Here is a 20,063-nt window from a genome sequence, read left to right on the forward strand (position 1 = left end):
AAGGGATTCACAAATGTATACTATTACTAAATAAGCAAACATCTATTACACATTGCCCGACTCCCTCACAGCACAGCTGCAAGACTAGCACAGATGTAGACTAGGACTGATTAACTATTTACAATAATGCACGTAGGCAACTTATAAAAACACAACTGCAGCAGTTGTGTGAACAACCAAAAGGGGACTAGGCAATACTGTATCCTCCCTCATTCAACCTCAAGAGATCATTCCTAAGTATTTAGCCGCAATGTACATTTTTTATATAAAAATTAATTTATATAAAAATATTTTATATTAAAATAATTTATATAAAAATTACGTAAAATTTATGTGTGTCATTACAAATTTTGTAATGAAACACATAAAACTATTCACATTGCGGTAAAATTCACCATTTTGAAACATTTATCTTAAAAAATTTCCGGGGGAGGGACTCCACACCTCCCACTTACCCTGGCGGGTATTCCATACCCCCTCCCAGACCCTTCAGTATTAGCTGCGTCTAAAATCCCCCCAGACTTAATTCCTAGCTGCACCCCTGATGGACACTTCTATGTAAATTGGATAGTGTCCAAATATGGTTCAAAAAAAGGAATGTCCAACGGTTGATGAAGCAGCGAGTCGATCATTTTTATTCCACCAGGGACACGTAGTCCAGGAATCACTGACGGCCGCTGAGGCATGTCCACATTATGGGTCTGCTGATGAAATCTTCACGGGAAATCAGCCGGGTAATGATGGTCATAACCATTCCTTCTATTGATATTCGCCCTGAAGACGATGGCAGAGAAGGCCATCGAAACGTTGGCAGCAATGACCATCATTACCCGGCTGATTCCCCGTGAAGATTTCATCAACAGCATTCGCCGGGAAAGCACCCAATCCTTCTTCATTATGGGTCTGGCTAATCATCCGTTGGTCGACACTCGCAGCCTGATGGATTGGTAAATGGCATTTTCACAAGTCTTGTGTTTTTGTATTGGTCGGTTACTTTGTACTCCCGATACACTGTTACATATCCGGTAGGCTTGAGGATGTGATGTGGGTCCACACAGCATCCGGAAAATTCTGGGCATCTGAAACGAATAAATACGCGCACTTGAGCATTTTGACTTGAGATGTATTTCGCAATGCGAAATGATCATCGACATTGAAATATTCTCTTGAACCTAGAGCCAAACATTTTAAGCTTTAAACAACATATGAATGATTAAACAAGTCAATCAGATGCACCCATCATGCTTTACGTCATCCAAAGGAATGGTTAGTTTCATTGACCAATTTTATGAACCCAAAATTCTACCAATATATTCGAAAACTGTCGAGATGGTAGTATGCCCAGTAGCAACAAACCTTAAGGAATTTGATATGTTTGTGTGCGAGACTTGGCATCGTAGTTACATCGAAATTAGACGTGGTTATATACCTTATACAGTCGATTCCATAGTGTACATCCTAAATATTCGTTTAAATATGAAATATTAGTTCAAGCATAACGGGAATAGCCACGGTAAAATCTCTATGGAGTCACATTCACACAATCTTGCCAACTATAGGCCACAAATTTCCTTTACTTTTCAAGAAGTGTCGGTGGTAATGGGTGAAAGCACTTGCCCGCACAGTCAGCATTACATGTTCGAACCTCCAACAAGGCATTTTATTTTTTTCTCTGTTGAATTTTCGCACAATGAAATACAATTTAGAACATTTATTGAAAGGTGCAACATTAGTACTTTCGTCATTTTCGTACGTAATACAGTGGTGTTACATAAATAACCGAGTACGTGCAAAACAAATAACAATCTAACCACATTTTTCATTATTTTAACCTACACAACTCGAGGCATTGATAATAATAGACACCATTCAACCTAATTTAATCACTGTATTTCCTTCCAACGTACCTGCACCTTTACGAAGTTTTTTAGTATGTTTACGGCATGCCATGAAGGCCATAACATTGTTGAAGAAGGTCAAATTTCATATTGAAATGATATACAAAATGAAAATTTGACAATTTGGCCAAACCACTGAGTAAGTAAGCCATATGTTGTTGGAAAAAGGGATGGATGTCCCGACTACCTGTATTTTAGTTCTTATGACACATGACCTAAACAATCAACCGTACTCTCAGGAGAATGAAAGAACAAACTCGTTTTAAATTTACCATCATTCCCGTAATTTGCAGTAAACGACAGGGGATTACAATAAAATAACTACAACCGGCAATTCTAAAATAACTTTACCCCGCAACAACGCCAATTATGTGACAATCTATCGATTAGCACTAATTTATACTTGTATATACCTCTCGCCTGCATTGTGAAGTGTCAAACCTGGCAGGAGGTTGTTTTCGCTGCTAACTTGTCTTTTGAAAATACGTCTCTGAACACCTATTTAGGTAAAGACGTTTCTGAAAAGTAGGTGTAATTATTAAGCTAAAATTTATAACAATATGGCTGTAAAGTCATCTATTTTTTATTATGAGCATTTAAAATACTTCTTACAAGCCATCAAGGAAAAACGTAATTCTCACCGCCGCCATCTTGAATGACGTCAGCTCATGCAATAGTGTTGTACTTAACCAAGAGAACCTTGGTTCTTAACCACCTTGACGGTGCACATTATTGAATTTTACAGCGGAGATATTGTGGTTATTACGCCGTATTTTTCGTGTCGTAGTTATTCCTCGATATGTCGCAGCGTATAGCTTCAAGTACTGCATTGTGCCTAAGTACAGAAATACGACCATAAATGCTCCAAATAAATATTTTCATACGGTCGCCCAAGACGTAGAACGAAGATTTGTTCGGATGAGAAAGTGCCGACGAATGTGAATGAATGAAAAAAATTAATTCTAATATTAACGCATTGTTTATCAGATTTGACACAATCCTATACCTACTCATCTTCACCAGTGGAAAGTTTTTTCACTTGCTGGCTTTATCCACTTCGAGGGGATCTCTGTCCGACACTTTGAAAAAATTGTATTCCTCAAGGAGACTAATGCAACCATATAGAGCAACATTTGAGAAGTTTTACTTTAAAAAATAAAATATATATTTTTAAAACATACCTTTCTCGTTTACTATTTGTAAGTATCCTTACAAGCAAAAACAGGTTAAATATTTTTTAAGATCTCTTAGTTTCCATAAGGTGAGGTGGGATCAGTGCGACTGCGGGGTAAGTGCGACTCCCCTTCAGGAAAATCGTATTTCCGTTCTCGAAGCAGGTGGCGGTGGTGCAACATATTCCACACATTGTTATGAAACCAGAGCCAACGACTTTGTAATACTTATCCCTTAATTTCTCGTTCCACATGCTTAGGAAATATACCTGTCCGTTCATCTCGTAGTCCTAGTTGGTTGTGAGGAGAGTCTTTACTGCAGTTCCCTCTGAATCAACGTATCGGAGGTGTTAGGTAAGAACTATATCTTGGTTTCTCTTCTTCATGGATTGGTTTTCCTTGCTTTACTTTAAACTTAGGAACTCGGGTCATTATATTTAGTTTAGATGTGGGGTCGCACTTTCCCCGTCGTAACCATCCTTTCCTTCCTTCCGGGGCAAGTGCGACCCTGTTGCCTGGGGTAAGTGCGACCCCCTGTCGCACTTACCCCAGGCTACGAGGTTGAAGTATGGATTGAATTTTTAGTTTCTGACTAACAGTTCTTGCGTTAAACTTTTAGTTTCTGTCTGGCAGTTCTTGCGTTAAACTTTCTTAAATGTTGCAAAACACCGAAGTTTATAAAAATAGGTCTTTTAATTAGAGTCCTCTCATCAACTTTTATTTTGAAGGTTTATTTGATAAAGATAGCTTACTTCAGTTTGTTGATTGATTATGATAGGGCATTGGATATCATGTCTTCTGACGAGGAGGATGTAGACGACATGGCATTAATGCCTGAAACAAGATAGCATGAGTCGAAAAAGCTTAACAAATTCGGTGACTAACATTCAAAGTGGAGATTGGATTCTGGCCAGATTCAGCAGCAAAAAGTCAGTTGCTCACTATGTAGGGAAAATTCTGGAGATTAATGAATAAGGTGATGCCGTGGTTTGCTTTTTGAGGACATTTTTTGGAACTGAAATAAGTTAAACATGTCCATGGAATGAGGATTCCAGCGAAATACTTATGGAAGGTGTTGTAAAAATATTACCGAAGCCCTCTGTTGGCCGTCGACCAGCCGGCTTACAAATGTTATTTTTTTATTTCAAAAAGTATTTCAAATACTGTTTCAGATTTCAAACTCCCAAGTCACAGGTGTTGTGCATTTCAATTTTGCCCAGCCCTACTTACACAATACTTGAACTGCTCTCAGAACTAGCTATGCAATCATCGCAAGAAAGGCTGTTAACTTCCACCTCACCGTCCTCCTCAAAAACTCGTTCCTCCACGTAATAGGTTGTGCTCGGGGCACACACGAGCTCGAACTATACATTCGTTTTCATTGTGCATAATTTGCACGCAACCAATGGCAATCTGAACATATATTTAGATTGTGCCGTCATATATTTAGATTGGCGTCGTCAGCGTAATCTTCCCGTCCGACCCTAATGAATGGAATTTCATTGTTAAATTTCATAAACACCTTTAATATGTATTTTACAAGAGCCGGTGATATTATATTTCCATAGCTATGCATATTCACTCCCCGGCTTTCAGCCTGCATGTAGCAATTTCTGTTGCTTATGTAAGTAAGCATTGCTGCCGTTATAATTTTCGGCAAGTTTCCGGTGTCAGCCTTGGTGAAACCAGGTTCCGTGGCGTTTGTTTTTTACGATAAAACCTCCGAAAGATATATAAGAAATAAAATCTCACGTTAAAGTCGTTAAATAAACCGAGAAATTTGGTGACAATGCGCAACGCCACTGGATTTCCCACACGATTGCATGAGCTGACGTCACTTTCCGGCTGGCCAATGGAATTACGTTTTGAAGTGGGTGTGTTTTTGGAGCTGTTTCGGTCATTTCTTTTCTAAATTCTTAAGACAATATGTGAAATGACTGCGTTAAAGTGGCCTTTATGACAATTTTACTATATTTTACGATTTTTAATTAGTATTTGAAGGGATATTAAAATTTTGTCCAGAGACCTATTGGATTCGCACTATCGGATTGGAATCACACTATGTGACGTCACTTCCGAAATGTGATGATCGAAAAGTTTTGGTAAGAGCGCAAGAGTGCATTTACGGTGGATTGGAACACGGCCTAAGACGTTATATAGTTTCCCGTTTAGGATGACTATCGACGTCATACCAAAAGCGGAACGCTTTCCGATAGTATGTGTGAAACGCACGGAAGAGCTTAGGATAGGTTCCCGATCGACTCGGAATGAATCCGTTTCCGACGCCGCCAATCCTATGAGACTCTGAAACACCTCCACACCTCCCGTTTCATGTATCGACTGGGAAGCTAAATTTGATTCACGATGCATATTCTTCCGCCGAAAATTGTCGTTTAGACTGCGATTAAATATCAAGTTAGGCAGCGTCTATTAATAAAGTGAAGGGATTTTGGCGGTTATTTTACCCTGCCTCCCCCCTTATTGTGAAATCGTGAGATTTGGCTCGACCCCGTTCCATGCCCCTCCCTCTAATCCCACGTGAGATTAAGGATTTGGTGCTTTCCCCGCGAATTCACCCTGAAGATGATGGCAGAGAAGGCCATTGAAACGTTGGCAGCAATGTCCATCCTGACCCGGCTGATTTCCCGAGAAGACTTCATCACCACGTGAGATTGTTCAAGATGCTTATTTTCAGTGTAAATACGTTAATCCAAGGGTATTCAACCCCATCTGGAGGCTCATGATGATTTAAAATAAGTCACATACGGGTGTATGCCGCGTGTCGTACTGGTGATTGCCCCTACGTTTCACAACCGACTGTTGGTCACTTTTTCAAGGGAATAATGTAGGAAAGCCAGGTGACAAAGAAGGGTAGACTTCTTGCCACGAAGTTAGTCGAATCTCTTCGATACGCGACGACTTAAACTTCGAGCTTTTGTCGTGAAAACATTCAGAATTGTCAAATTATAGACAAAATTGAAAATAACATATAGAATAACAAATAATATGCAGAAAATTATAAAAAATTCTATTGTAACGCCCTTTTCTTAATTTAATGAACTAATTATGAATTAAAAATATACTCCTCAACACAGGATTTAAACATAAAATCGTATTTCACAGAAATTGAACTGCGGAATATTAGTCACCTTCATCATTAATACTCTCCCAACTCTCTTCATCTCCGACATTTACCGACTCCACGTCCTCCATCTATTTAACATTACTCATTTCACTAGGCACAGGTAATATTGGTTCCCTGAGAAGCTGTCTGACATTCATCGAGAGGGAATAGCAATGCCTTGGGTCAAACGAACTAATACTGGAAACATAAGGATCAGATGTGACTAATAGTAGGTTAAAAACATATCTCATTGTGTCCTTTATGTACTTTTGTCCCATGAGTGATATTTTATGTACCATGAAAGGCATGTAATACCATGAGTATGACGCATGTATATTTTTTCTGTTTTTTTAAGCATACTTCTCAAATTCACTGTTACTTATGGAGAAACCACAGGAAAGTGCGCTAAGAATTGTTCCAAACCAATGAAATAATTCCACCTCTACTCAACTAATGCCTGATGAAATGTCTGGATTCTTTTAACGTCAAAATTCTGATACTTTGTACAATTTCTTCCCTTTTATTTCGATGAGAAGGGCATCAATGGAGAGATCTGTGAGTCTATCTTTTGCACTTCTTTCACAGTCACCTAACTTTCATCTTCCAGAAATAATTTAATGGGTCTACAATACCTGATCGAAGATATACCGGTAATCTGCCATAAGATGTTGTTTTTATCATTTGATTTTCGCTGAAGAGGCACCCTGATAAAAATAAACTCCACCATGGTGGGTAGAGGAAGTGTAGTAGCCTTCATGGTGGGTAGTTACCCTTACACACCATTAAGGGTAACGGAAGGATAGAAGAATCTTTCGTCTACCCTTCCTTGGAACTCCTTCCCTTGCCATCCGTCTACCCTTCCTCTACCCACCATTAAAGGTAAAGGAAGGAGAGAAAAATCCTTCGTCTACCCTTCCTTGGGACTTAGCATTTATAACTGAGGAAAACATGTCCTGAAAGTGTCTCCTCAGCTACTTTCACCGGCTAAAGAGTATTGAGTTCTGTACAAGAACGTAAGCAGCCTTTGAAAGCAAAGCTAGACGGGCTACACAACTTATCTTTAAAATTCCCTTAAGGAAATCAATAATATACATAGTCAGTGGCTTAGCCAAGGGTGGGGTACCAGGGTGTTCGGACCCTCCGCCCCCCGAAACATAAAAACACAATCATTTTCCTTCATAAAAGAAAACAAAATATTGAAAAATAATTAATTAAAAAATATTTCTTTAAATATTGAAGTTTTTTCGATTATGAAAAGTGTTTGAATTAGTTGAGAACCCATTACTTAGTATCCTGTTTTTGAAAAATTTCCCCACCTGGTTTTGGACCCCCCCCCCTCCCGAACGAAATTCCTGGCTACGCCACTGTGCACAATAGTTTCTATAATTGTGTGAAAAAAGCTCATTTAGAATTTCTTTCATTCACATTTTTAGGATGTAACCTATTTGTGTGGCTGATAATGAGACATCGCGAGAGTGATGTTCAGTATTTGAATGCCGATCTTATTTTCTGAAACGAAATAGGTGTGGTAGAAAAAAGTCACAGCTTTCTTCCACATAGGCCCGGGTGCGAATGTCATCTTAAGATTTTGTAGTATAACTTCCATTGAGAAGCATCTCCTGCCAAGTTCCTCGAAAGCCGAAGTTGTTAAAACATAGAGGAGTTTATTTTTATCAGGGCAACATAGAAATGGAAAATCATCCTCCAATATGTAGATTCTTGGTTCAAGACCATGTTAAGGCTAATTTTTTTGTCTTATAATTTTAGAAATCACTGTTACAACTCATCCCCATTCGTTTAATTTAGTTGCTTAGCGATTTTTTAAATTTTTATGTTAATTAATGGATTTATAGTTTTTATATTAGTCCTACCCTTCCTGTACCCTTCATTGAGGCTGGCCAAACCCTTCCCTTACACTCCAGGAATGAGAGGGCGTACCCACCAATGTTCTAAAATACCCTTCGTGTACCCTAGCTGAAGGGTACACCTATCCTTCCTTTACCCTTCAATGAGGCTGGCACAATCCTTCCTCTACCCTTCCCCTACACTCCAGGAAGGAGAGGGCCTACCCACCAATGTTCTAAAATACCCTTCCCCTACACTCCAGGAAGGAGAGGGCCTACCCACCAATGTTCTAAAATACCCTTCGTCTACCCTTGCTGAAGGGTATAGGAAGGGTACACCTATCCTAAGGTATAGTCATTTAAATGTTTCCATATAGTAGTTTGAAACAACAAAATGTAATTACCTATATAAAATGACTCGGTAATGATAGAACTCAGTCGAAGAAATGCGTGAACTCATGAATTTTCATGATGGCGGATCAGGTTATCATTTCGTAAATATCCAATAGATTAGTAAATGTTTAACCCCAAATTACTTGACTATATTTTTGAATTATTTTAAAAAATGCATAGCATGTTAGAGATCTCGGACCTTAAACGAAACAAAATGCAAAGCGTTAAAAACCTTAAAAATTACTCATTGTGTTTAGATTACGAGATAAATACGACTACAAATAACTATTCAAATTGTTAGAAAAATTGGCATATAGTAACGCATTTCCTTACGGAGGTTTGCAAAACATTTCATCGATATTGATGGAGTAAGAAGAAAGTTATAAATTATTTAATAACAGCATGCCAAAAAGGCGAAATCGTTTAAATCTCATCCGGCCGCTAGGTTGGGATTTAATTAAATGCCCGCCGCGCTTGAGGGGTTAATCCCGTGAACCCCACCCTCCTCCACCCAGGCTCACTATCCCCCCCCCCTTCCCCATGCCATCGGTGGGCCGCGAAACCCACGCGCCCAAGCGCGCGACCGCCGCCGCCGTTGCTCCGGGGGCGGGAAAACTCGTTCCTTGATTTATTGCGTGCATGACACGGACGCATGCATGCAGAGTGTAGCCGCACGGATGGATGGATGGACGAAAAGGAAAAGTCGAAACTTGCGATGGGAAGCGACGGGGCGGACGGAACGGCCTTGCGTCTCATTTGTAAATTCAACAGCAGTTCATTTTCCAACGAAGTTAGCCATACCTTACGAACGCCAACATACTACAGAAAATAAGTTCATAAAAATAAAATAAGAGAAGTAGAGTGTAGAATATATTCAGAACGTCGTTTTTTCCACGATCAATAAAAGACTATAACGGCAGCGTTAGGATTAATAGATGAGTTGTCTTCTTGTGTAGCCTACTAACTTAAGTATTCCTTAATGCATGTCTCCGAATGTTCCAGGTATTCCTAAAAACACGTTTTGCTTGTTTAAGCTTCATAAGTAGATTGCCTCCATGAGTAATCGGCAAGTTTTGCGTTTGCATTAATGTGGGAGTATAATTTGTTTCCATGCGAAACATAATTATGACCGTGTGGTGTGCATGAGGGAATACTCTTTCATGCTACATCCTGGTAATTGACTACCCCCTGCCAAACACCCTAGAGGTGGCTCGCAGGGTATTATGTAGATGTTGATGTAGATCCTTCCCTTACCCTCATTGGAGGGTACACCTCTCCACAATGGTTGAGTTTATTTTTATCAGGGCAACATAGAAATGGAAAATGTATAGGAATCACCCACTGGAGCTGATTCCTTCCGAAATACAAATATTTGATTATATTGCTTGTGGTCACTACTTCTATCTGAACCCCACTTAAATATCACCGTAAGTTTGAATTCATTTCCAGACCGAAGGAAATCGGCGACAACATCTTTCTGAGCCAAAATAGTATTGTTCACCAGAGCTAGTAATTTGGCCTTGGCCGCAGTTGGTCAGTTCATGTGTTGGGGGTTAGCAAGACAACTTTGAGTCCAAATTTATCTTGTATGCGGGATAAATATCGCACCGTCTCTGAGTAGCCTCTGTTCTGATGCTTACGTACTGTTGCTACGTAGATTTTTTTCCATGGAAAAAGACAAAGCTTCTAATAATGTATATGGTATTGGAGTCGAAGGTGAAGACAAGTAAGCCTTCTTATGCGCGTATATGAGCCCGACTCCTCAGCAACCTCATATTCCCTTCTAGAGAGAGTCCAGTTTTGATCAGTCTCCTGGTAACATTTTCATTCGGCTAAAGCAGGGATGGCAATTGAAACTGAACGGAAGTCAAAGCCAGTAAAATTTCAGTAGTTTCATTCCCGGGAGCGAAATGTAGATGTAGTGACCCGGAAATGGAAGATTTCCATTTCCAAAATATGTATTAATATGTTGTGTGACGTCTCAGAATAGCCAGCTACGACAAACTATGCCTCGGGATTTGCACATTTTCACTTTCTAGAACCTTCCTCTTCCCCTTCCTCTTGGACGAAAACATCCTGGTTCCACTTCCCTATTTAATGGCACAGTTGAGATGCTATTGGCACTCGAGCACTCAGGACCCACTCACGGACTCACTCCGTAACTCATACTGTCACGGGTCACTTGTCAGCGGTCAGGCAGCAATGTAGCCGCCAGTTGGGAGTCGAAGCGCGGGCCTAAGCGCCTCGCTATCCATCCGTGCCATCACCAGCAGCTCCTCTCCTTCCCGAGACTTTGGTAATGTTCTAAATTTTGGCTATTCTGGACGCACAAATTCACTATTACTTCATGCCTTTTGCTTGAATTAATTTGGTAAATTGGGTTTTTAATGGAAATAAACATTGGGTCAAAAACTTTAAATACTTGTGTGTGATTATTCGCTTCCCATTATAAGGGCAAGAACCCACACGCAATTCGAGGCGTGCGACCCGCGACACTTTCGGGGTGGCGGGCCGCGCACCCCTTACATAACTAGGCATTAGCCGGATAGTTTCAAAATTTTATTTTGTGGTGACAGGAATAGCTAGGACCTAAAGGGAAGTAATCTATAGGTAAGCTGCGCATAAAGAGTCACTTCAAAATGCCGGATCCTACCACCGTTCCGCCCACAAGGGCCCCTTCCAATGTGTCCGGGTTTTTGTACGCGGTAGAAGTATTTTCAAGGGAGGACGACGAGATAGCGGTCGAAGAATTTTTGACGTCCCTCGAAACCGCGGCCACTTTGGGCCAATGGAGCCCGGCCCATCGAGTGATGGTGCTGAAATTAAGGGTTAAGGGAAAGGCAAGGCTTTTTATCAATTCGCAAGCGCCCGAAGTCGGGAGCAATTGGGAAACCCTTAAAAACGCACTAAGGGAAAGACTCGCCGCACGGGAAACCCCCGGGGAAAGATTAAGAAAGCTATTAAATTACCGACAGGGTCGCGAGACGGTGAGAGAATACGCGGAGCGAATGCGGGCACTGGGCGAGGCCCCACAAGACTCCGTGTCGGACCCAGAGGAACGCCGATGGCGGGCCAAAGTGCGGGAGGAGACGATGGTGCAGCAGTTTTTGCAAGGATTGAGGGAAGGAATCCGGAGATTCGTATTAATCCGGGAGCCTTCCTCTTTTCAGGAGGCAGTGCGCCTCGCAAAATTGGAGGAACATAATGACGAGCAGGGGAGAAATCGGCTATGCTTAGTGGCCGGCCCCGCCCCGCCGTCGGGTAAAAGCGATAGGCGGCCCCCATCACCCCCGTCTTCACCCGCGCCGCCCCAGTGCTGACGATTCGGACACTACGCCAGGGATTGCGAAATCAATCCCGCACGTTGCTTTAATTGCAATAGGACCGGACACTTTAGGCGCGAGTGTCGAGCACAGCGATTTTCCCCTTCAAAATATGCACTGCCGCGGGCGGGAGGCCCCTCTCCCCCCGTCCGCTCACAAGCCCCTCCACCCGATGCGACCCATCCAGGAAGGACGGAGACGGCGTATGCCCCTCGAGGACAAGTTCCGACGGCGAGAGGACAACGCCCCACCCACCCAAACGGACTTCCCTCCGGGCACCAGCCTCGCCGCGCGGAGGGAACTCGGCGATGGTGAAAGGAGAGCGGGAGAGATTGGCGCCGTCAACCCACCGAGCAGACGCAACGGGTTATGCCGTGTCCGTCGAGGTGGGAGGCAGCCGGGCGACCCTCCTCATCGACACGGGAGCCACACTGTCCCTCATCAGAGAAGAAGTCCCCGCCATCCCTTTCTCCTCCCCTTGACATAACTATGCGGAGTCACCGGCCATCACCTAGCAATGACAGGGACTGTGACTCTCCCTGTGAGGTTAGGAAAAGACACGTTTTTCCACGAATTTCAGGTAGTGGGGTCGGACTTGAGATTACCCGCCGACGGCATTTTATGATTAGATCTCCTTCGGACAATGGAAGCGAGTCTAAATCTAAAAATGGAAGTGTTGAGAGTGGGTAATGAAGACTTCCCTCTAGAAACAGTTGTCTTTGGCCAGAACACGGGGGTTATTGCGCGGGAGGTAGAGAGAGAGAGGCGAGAGAAAGGGAAAAATCCTCAGTCCTGAGTGCTCGAGGGCCAATAGCATCTCAACTGTGCCATTATATAGGGAAGTGGAACCAGGATGTTTTCGTCCAAGAGGAAGGGGAAAGGAAGGGGAAGAGGAAGGTTAGGGGTTCTAGAAAGTGAAAATGTGCAAATCCCGAGGCATAGTTTGTCGTAGCTGGCTATTCTGAGAAGTCACACAACATATTAATACATATTTTGGAAATGGAAATCTTCCATTTCCGGGTTACTACATAGAAACGAAACGAAAAAGAATTAATGGCACCTTTAAAATAATGGAATCTTGGTAAATTCTTGCAGAAAGAGAAAAAAAAGTCATGGTTCCCACTCTAAATCATGAAATTCACTATTATAAATTATAAAATTCACGGTTTTTTCCATGTTTTCACGGTCTTAATGTCGTCAAATTCACGGTTTTCAGATGAGGCGTTTTAGGCAGAAATATTGATCACGTAACAACCGCCGGCCGCACTTTAACTAAAAATGTAACAAACGCAGAAGATGCCGTGAATGCAAACACAGCAGTGAAAGTGCTATCTCTCATGAGGTCACCTATCGATATCAATATTCAGGTCCGGCCAATGGTTGTGAGTGGAAAATGGAGAGAGCTGGGTGGCAGGGGAGTGAAGAAGTGTCCGATTTTTCTCACTTGACCGGCCTTCCAATTAACAGGCTTACGCTCCTTGCAACAATATACGTTTTCGCCCGTGCGGGAAAAAACCGCACGGGGCTTTTTCTGATAGTCCACTTAAGAAGTGTACGAGACATTTCACATTGTACGATTAAAACACGCGCACGGTTTTTAGCCGCATTGTTGCCGTCCGGTGCCAATGGGGCCACACGAGTACCGTATCGTCTTTCTGTAAACAAAAACTGATCCACGTAAACAAATGCACACTTTCAAACTAGACGGTTTCAGTCGCCGAACCCGCACGCTAGTAGACCGCCGCTGGTCCGTTCCGTCCCTGGGCTTTCCCCCTAGCGCTTGCCGGCACGGACGCCTCGCTAGTAGACCGCCGCTGGTCCGACCCGTCCCTGGGCTTTCCCCCTAGCGCTTGCCGCCACGGACGCCTCGCTGCCGCTGACGCCTCGCTGACGTGAGTGAGGGGCATCTCGCCTTAATAACGGTGGCCGGCGCGCAACTTTGGATGCAGATATCTCGGCTTACGGGCACGGGAAATTTTGCAAATGCCCATTTATTATGGAAAACTACCATCTTACGAAATTGGAACGAAATCGGCGGAGGACTCTTCGTGAATGTTCCTTGTAAAGTGACTATTTCAAGGCGTGATTTAAGAATAAAAAACAAGCCATGATTACTTACTTGCAATATACTCCTGTGGGTGGATGGTATTCCACCCCCAAAGAATCCGCGCGAAGATCCTCCGTTGTGCACTGGATTCGGCAACTCTCGTTATGCCTTTTCACATTAGTGATGAAATCAGCCTCAATGGAGGAGTTGAAGACACTTTCTTTTCCCAGATCCAGTACGTCGGTTGCATGATCATCAGTAGACGTCGAAATATGAAGTAGACCAAAGCAGCCCAAAGTCCCCAAGACAGAAAGCACAGACGCAACTCCAAGAAGATAGATACCCAAGGCCCTCCAGGAGAATATTTTCAAGACTTGTTCACACGGAGGACGGGTGGCCATGGTGATGCGGTTTTTTAAAGGCTACCCTGACTGATCTGCTCGATTCCTATCGCACCGACTATCACGAGGGTAAGAATCGTAAACCGTAGCAGACGTCCTCAGCGTACGAAGGTAGCTCCAAGACTGACCGTTCTTAGGAGTAAGGCGTTGCGTACTTGGGGGCGGACCAAGGGTCGGGTCCGGGAGAGTGTGGGTCCCAGGTTTGAGCGGTGTCAAGAGGAGAGGAAAGATGGAATGCTTCCGAGTGCGGAGAGCTGTACTGAACACGTCTATACCCTACGAGAGTTGGATTGAAACTGAATTTAAAGCGCCCGGTGGCCCAGGTAGTGATGGGTCGATCATGAACGATTCGATCAAAAAGATTGAATCACTAGGTGAATCAAATGACTCATGATTCATTTCGTTAAACAAGTCGATCATCAATCATCAATCACTCCGACTTCCGGTTTCATATCAATCATCTCGGTTTCCGGTTTGATTCAAAATTTGGAACGACCGATGCATGAACATACGTATGTTCATGGACTGATGCTTAATCTCTTTTCGTCAGGGCAGAAATAGTTGTGATAAAATTAAATACTATGTTATGAAGAACTGAATACTTGTGTAATCTTTTTCTTAAATGTTTTCCAGCAGTTATCAGTATTAATAACACCAATACACGTAAAAGGAAAATATTAAGATGACTCCTGTAGGAGAACGTTAAGAAGTAGAAGTTAAAGCTGGTTATATTTTATTGTGCCGTTCATAAAATTATCCTGCAGATCAGATTCATGCATTGTGTGGTGTATTTTGTGTTATATTTTGATCAACTATAGTTAGAAATTATTTTATTAGTGTTAAGAAACTGTAGCAGTTTCGCCTTCCCAAATATTTTCATGACACTGCTTCCTTCATTTTTTCAATCTAATTTACTCATCTAGGAATTCACAATTAAAATAGTATATGAAATGATAATATGGATAGCAATCAGCGTTACCAATGCTCTTCGCAGATGAGGCAGTATTTATTCGATTATTCAAAGTGATTTATTACATCCATTGATTGAGTCTTTTCGATCTTGATTCCTTTTGAGTCTTTTCGATCATGATTCCTTTTGAGTCTTTTCAATCATGACTCCTTTGAGTCTTTTCGATCTTGATTCCTTTGAGTCTTTTCGATCTTGATTCATTTGAGTCTTTTCGATCATAATGATTGAATCAATTGATTGAATCATTTATGTGACTCGAATCAAAATGATTGAATCACTAAAATGATCGACTTTGCCCATCACTAGGCCCAGGCATGGCCGTTTATCTGGCCCGGGGGAGGAGGTTCCTGCGACCGCCACTCCGCCTATAGTTGGAGTAAGCTATTGGGATTTAAAGTCAAAGGGGGTGGCACCTGGCGGTCGAATTTGGAACTAGCGAGAGGGGGATCGGCAAGGTATCAGAAATGTGGTAACAAAAACAAAGATCAACGGAGAACGCATTGTACTGTTTGGTGAGAAAAGAAGATGAGTAGCTCTGTGTTGGATTTAAGCGATATTTTCACTTACGTAGGAGATTTTAAAAGACCGTTTGTAGAGGGAGATGCCATTTTAAAAGCAAACCATATCGTGGAGTTGGGTGTTCTTAAAAACGAGGTAGATCTAGTCGAGGTAATGGCTCTGTGTTTGCAAACATCGAACATTAACGGGCAGCCCCATGAAATTAACATCACGATTAGAGGAAATGGAAAGAAGGAGATACAAGGCACCTGCTCCTGTAAAGCGGGAACGGGTAAATGCAAGCATGTGACAGCTGTGTGTCTCCAGCTATGCAAGTAAGTTCTTCATTTTTCTTCTTTCTTTCTTCGGCTATGCCTTTGTGAAATTTAGATAAAAACTTATTTTGATAACAATACATTACCTGCGTGTTCAATCATCACAGAATGCCGGTTGAAGAGTTGGAATTACTGACGTGTACTGATATGAAGCAGCAATGGGGTAAGCTGTCTAGGAAGGGAAAGGATATGTACCGGGCCATTCCTATTAAAAAATTCTGCCACTTCCCACCCTTACCAAGTAATTGCAATCTACCCGAGCTGAAGGACCTGCCAGATTGGGCTAACGCGAAACTGGATGATATTATACTCAAAGGTAGGCTCTAAATTATTATTTGAAATCATATAATATGAACGTTCTAAGTCCTACCTTCTTCAATGTCAGATTTGATTGATTTTTTTTATCTTATTGAATGAATTACCCATGAATTTACCTCCACTTTTATATTATCTTTATTCCTAGGATGTCCTGGTTCTGCCCTGTCCAAGCATATGGAGGAAAGAAATTAAGTTAAAATAAATTTCAGTACCTTTAAAACAATGCTCCATACTATGTTTTATTTACCGTAAGTGAATTACCTCGTCCTTTAAATGTCTCCGAGAAGAAGAGCTTCGACTTATAAAACGTAAATATAGGGTGAAAGACAAGGAATAATGAACAAACATATGGCTTCAATGTGATTTTATTTATAAACAAATAACAATTACTGCTGTTATGTGGTCTCAAACCCATTTCTTCCAATTATAGGGTTCGATAAATTTACAATGGCACAGATTACCTCCGTTATTTTGTCAATGCACCCCACCATATTCCAGGGCAAATTTCCCTGCAAAATTTTAAATACCTTCATTCTTTGAATAGCCCTTTCGACATGCACACGGGCTCGTGCAATTGAGGAATTGAGATCTCCCTCTTCTTTTGTCAGTTGTTTCTTCCTTAAATACGGAGGTTTAATCACTGACAAACCCATTTCGTAGCACTCTTTATCAACGAAAAAACCTTTGTCAGCCATAACTGCGTCTCCAGGCTCGCAGAGTCCTGCTACACCCGAGTCTAAAAAAATTAACTTGTCTGATGCTTTGCCACCATAAACACCACTTACTTTACTGATAACACCATCGGGTGATATTCCGACCATATATTTTACGGTATGTCTACCTTTATAATGCGAATACGTTTGTATTCGACAGCTGAGGCACGAAGGCGCAGAAACACTTGTTTCCGAACAGTCCACCACAACCCTCGTGTTAGGGAAACTGGAGAAACACTTGGGTAAATTGCTCCTAATTTTTTCCCTCGGCAGCCACCTTACATACCTTTTTAGCGTGTGATGCAGCAAGTGCAGAGCAAAATGGAAGTGAGCAACGGCTGTGGGGACAGAAACACCAAATAGCACTGCCAGAGCTGAAAATGACATGTTTTGCTTCAGTTTCGTCAGGCACAAAATCAATTTGTCCTCAATGTCATAAGGCGTTCCCTGCAGGTTGATGCCGTTGCATGTAGCCACCAATTCCACGCCCTCGATTATACTTTTCAGCATATCCATTGATGCCAGTCCTGTCAATGTACTGACATCTTTGTCAGAGCGCAACACTTCTGAAAAGTTTCGTTTGTGGCTAGGTAAAGAGAATAAATCGGTCTGGCATGCCCTGTCAACGTGTCTTTCCCTTCCGAGCTCCAACAGCCCTTCCGCAGCTTCCATTTCAATGGATTGAGAAGAAATCTCGAGCTCCACTTCCATCTCGCCGATAGATTCTTCATCATGAGATGCTGAACTCGGCCTTGAAAATAATTAATGTCTTTCATTAATTGCTCCGATTTGACGGTAGAATAAGCTTCACAATTTCATAATACTTACGGCTGACGAGAAATTATATTTCTCCTCTTCACAGCCCGCTCTTGTCTCCTTTTTTCAGTCATTGCCTTTTCGGGTGTTGGCGTTACTTCCAACGACCGAAGAGGTATGTTCTTGCTAGGTAGAGCATTCTTTTTCAGCCTCCTTTTTAGTACATTAGGTTCTGTAAGAGTTGGTGATAGTTTAAAATTAACGATAAACATAAAAGATATTAACAAATTGTCATAAAAACATCATACTTTTCTACTTACGCTGCAACATGAAAGCCTCCGATGAAAAGTGTTCACTACACGCCACAGCATTTTTGGGGATCCCTTTGCCAAATCGGAAAATAATTCCCCACTGCTTACGAAGCACGGTGTCCAGTGGAAAACTGTGCAACGATATGCCATTTCCGGCACGATTCACACACTGAGGGACACTGCACATTTTGTTGCTCCGTGGAGTCTTTCTCATCGAACCATTGCTGTTTTCATTCATAACGAATGGAATGTGATGGTCGATGCAAAGTATCAAAATAGAAATAAATAATACAGCAACAGAATCACTATTTGCTTTTCTGTATCGATGCGAAATCGTTCGCACGGTTAAACTTTTAAAGAACGCCACTGCCTTGTTTACTATCATTTACTATCCTCTATCCCCTTTTCTCCGCCATGACACCAAGCACAGTGCTGCCGCCAGTGACCATTTTAAATCCCAATAACTCAAATATATTTTTTCAATTTTAATGATGAATTACTTTCAGATATTTGTATTTTTATTTTTATTGATATTTTTGACATTATTACATAACGCAAAGTATTATTTTCATTCGCACATGCGTTTATGTTTTCAATCGTTTCAACGGACATTGCGCACCGTTCCATGCCGTTCATCAGCTGTGTTGTTGTTGTCGTCGTACAGTCGCGTTACCTTGGCCCACAGTTTTCCCAACTCAAGCATGCATACCAACCCACAACGGGCACAGTTTCTCGCCGCGACGCTGTGACTTGATCGAAGGTATTTTGACCGACGGTTTTAGTTTACAATATTTATCATTACTCTGTTATCCGTCCATTTTTCCGAATCTCAGCTTCGCCGCGAGAAAATACTTATTATTTTAGGTCCTGTAACTGGTATATTAGGGACGATTCGCAGTATAACTGCATGTAGTATGAAGTATTGATGTCTTGTCCGCCATATGTTAAAAAATCAGCGATGTCAATGGACGCATAAGTGAGTAATGTTAAATATTGTACAGTGATACCGTGACTTGAGTTTTAAGCTAAATGTTGGCAGCACTGCAGATTGTTGGGAAAAAACTGTGGCCCAAGGTAACACAAGTTCGTCGTACTCGTTGTGGGACGCGTTCTTTTTTGCTTTTAACGCAGAAAAGGTTTGTTAATTGACAACTTTATGGAAGTGTGGTGACATTTAAGGCGCATAAATGTGCAGTTAGGGGTTGTCAACCGAAAGATTGCAAGATTTTTCGATTACCGCGAACCGTTTCCAGGTGAATGTTTTCTTCATTCAGTCATATATATAATTATTTGATATAATCTTTTAAGTTTTTAAGCCATATTAGCTAATGATGTAATTCTTTCTTCAAGGAATTTTGATGTTCATTCGATAATCATTCCAATGTGTCTATTAAGTTGATGGGGTTGTTGGAAATGCCGATGGTGATCGTTGTTGATGCAACGTTTTCAAGATACCCTCGTTATTTTTTTTAAATTGTCATTCGCATGTATCCGACATTCGTTCTGCAAAATTGGTGAAATGTTTCAAAGTGTAACTTGTTAACATGACCATTGCATCAGCAATTTCCACGTACCGTTTTCATTGCAAGTAGTAACTAAACACAATTATTTTCTCTACAAAAGGAGGAAAGGCAGAGTGATAACTTGTTAAGCCATCGGTGTAGATGCATCGAATTATTTCCATTAATATATGCTGTAGTATAAGGACTTGTTCATGTGATTTTTGGATCTCCTGTATTCTATTAAGATTTGATTCGGTGGGTGATTGTTGACATTTTTTTTGCAATGGAGGTATTGATATCTCAGGGCCTGTGTTGCCGGTCCCAAGCCCGGAAAAAGGAGGAGGGTTTCTGTTGTTTCTTAATTAATGTCCATTTATAAAGTGATTCTTATTTTCCATCAGTACGTCATTCTTCGGATAGTAAATTTTGGGAGTGTAAATTGAATTAATTTTAGCTTA

General features: G+C 41.6%; 3 protein-coding genes across 3 annotated transcripts; 1 reads left to right on the forward strand and 2 right to left on the reverse strand.

The window, feature by feature from the left end:
* Positions 1–576: 576 nt before the first annotated feature.
* LOC124163236 lies at positions 577–14,202 on the reverse strand. The gene is made up of 2 exons (XM_046539992.1): positions 13,874–14,202; positions 577–1,079 (listed from the first exon to the last, which is right to left on the reverse strand). The coding sequence occupies exons 1-2, from the start codon at positions 14,200–14,202 to the stop codon at positions 908–910; spliced, it is 501 nt and encodes a 166-aa protein (XP_046395948.1). The 3' UTR covers positions 577–907.
* Positions 14,203–15,594: 1,392 nt separating this feature from the next.
* On the forward strand, positions 15,595–16,546 carry LOC124163235. Its single transcript, XM_046539991.1, has 3 exons — positions 15,595–16,005; positions 16,113–16,321; positions 16,469–16,546. The coding sequence occupies exons 1-3, from the start codon at positions 15,698–15,700 to the stop codon at positions 16,513–16,515; spliced, it is 564 nt and encodes a 187-aa protein (XP_046395947.1). The 5' UTR covers positions 15,595–15,697; the 3' UTR covers positions 16,516–16,546.
* Positions 16,547–16,641: 95 nt separating this feature from the next.
* On the reverse strand, positions 16,642–18,627 carry LOC124163234. The gene is made up of 3 exons (XM_046539990.1): positions 18,113–18,627; positions 17,865–18,024; positions 16,642–17,787 (listed from the first exon to the last, which is right to left on the reverse strand). Exons 1-3 carry the CDS (start codon positions 18,486–18,488, stop codon positions 16,719–16,721), a joined length of 1,605 nt encoding a protein of 534 aa, XP_046395946.1. The 5' UTR covers positions 18,489–18,627; the 3' UTR covers positions 16,642–16,718.
* Between the last annotated feature and the right edge of the window lie 1,436 nt (positions 18,628–20,063).

The sequence above is a fragment of the Ischnura elegans genome, chromosome 8, assembly GCF_921293095.1.
Source record: "Ischnura elegans chromosome 8, ioIscEleg1.1, whole genome shotgun sequence".
Classification (NCBI taxonomy): Eukaryota; Metazoa; Arthropoda; class Insecta; order Odonata; family Coenagrionidae; genus Ischnura; species Ischnura elegans.

Bases quoted from the DNA above. Each gene is read 5' to 3' on its own strand.
- LOC124163236 (XM_046539992.1), bottom strand. From the start codon at position 14,202: ATGGCCACCCGTCCTCCGTGTGAACAAGTCTTGAAAATATTCTCCTGG. The intron at 1,080-13,873 runs GTAAGTAATCAT...TATTCGTTTCAG, and splicing joins CCCACAGGAGTATATTGCAA to ATGCCCAGAATTTTCCGGAT.
- LOC124163235 (XM_046539991.1), top strand. From the start codon at position 15,698: ATGAGTAGCTCTGTGTTGGATTTAAGCGATATTTTCACTTACGTAGGA. The intron at 16,006-16,112 runs GTAAGTTCTTCA...CAATCATCACAG, and splicing joins GTGTGTCTCCAGCTATGCAA to AATGCCGGTTGAAGAGTTGG. The intron at 16,322-16,468 runs GTAGGCTCTAAA...CTTTATTCCTAG, and splicing joins GGATGATATTATACTCAAAG to GATGTCCTGGTTCTGCCCTG.
- LOC124163234 (XM_046539990.1), bottom strand. From the start codon at position 18,488: ATGATAGTAAACAAGGCAGTGGCGTTCTTTAAAAGTTTAACCGTGCGA. The intron at 18,025-18,112 runs GTAAGTAGAAAA...CAACTCTTACAG, and splicing joins GGAGGCTTTCATGTTGCAGC to AACCTAATGTACTAAAAAGG. The intron at 17,788-17,864 runs GTAAGTATTATG...ATTATTTTCAAG, and splicing joins AATATAATTTCTCGTCAGCC to GCCGAGTTCAGCATCTCATG.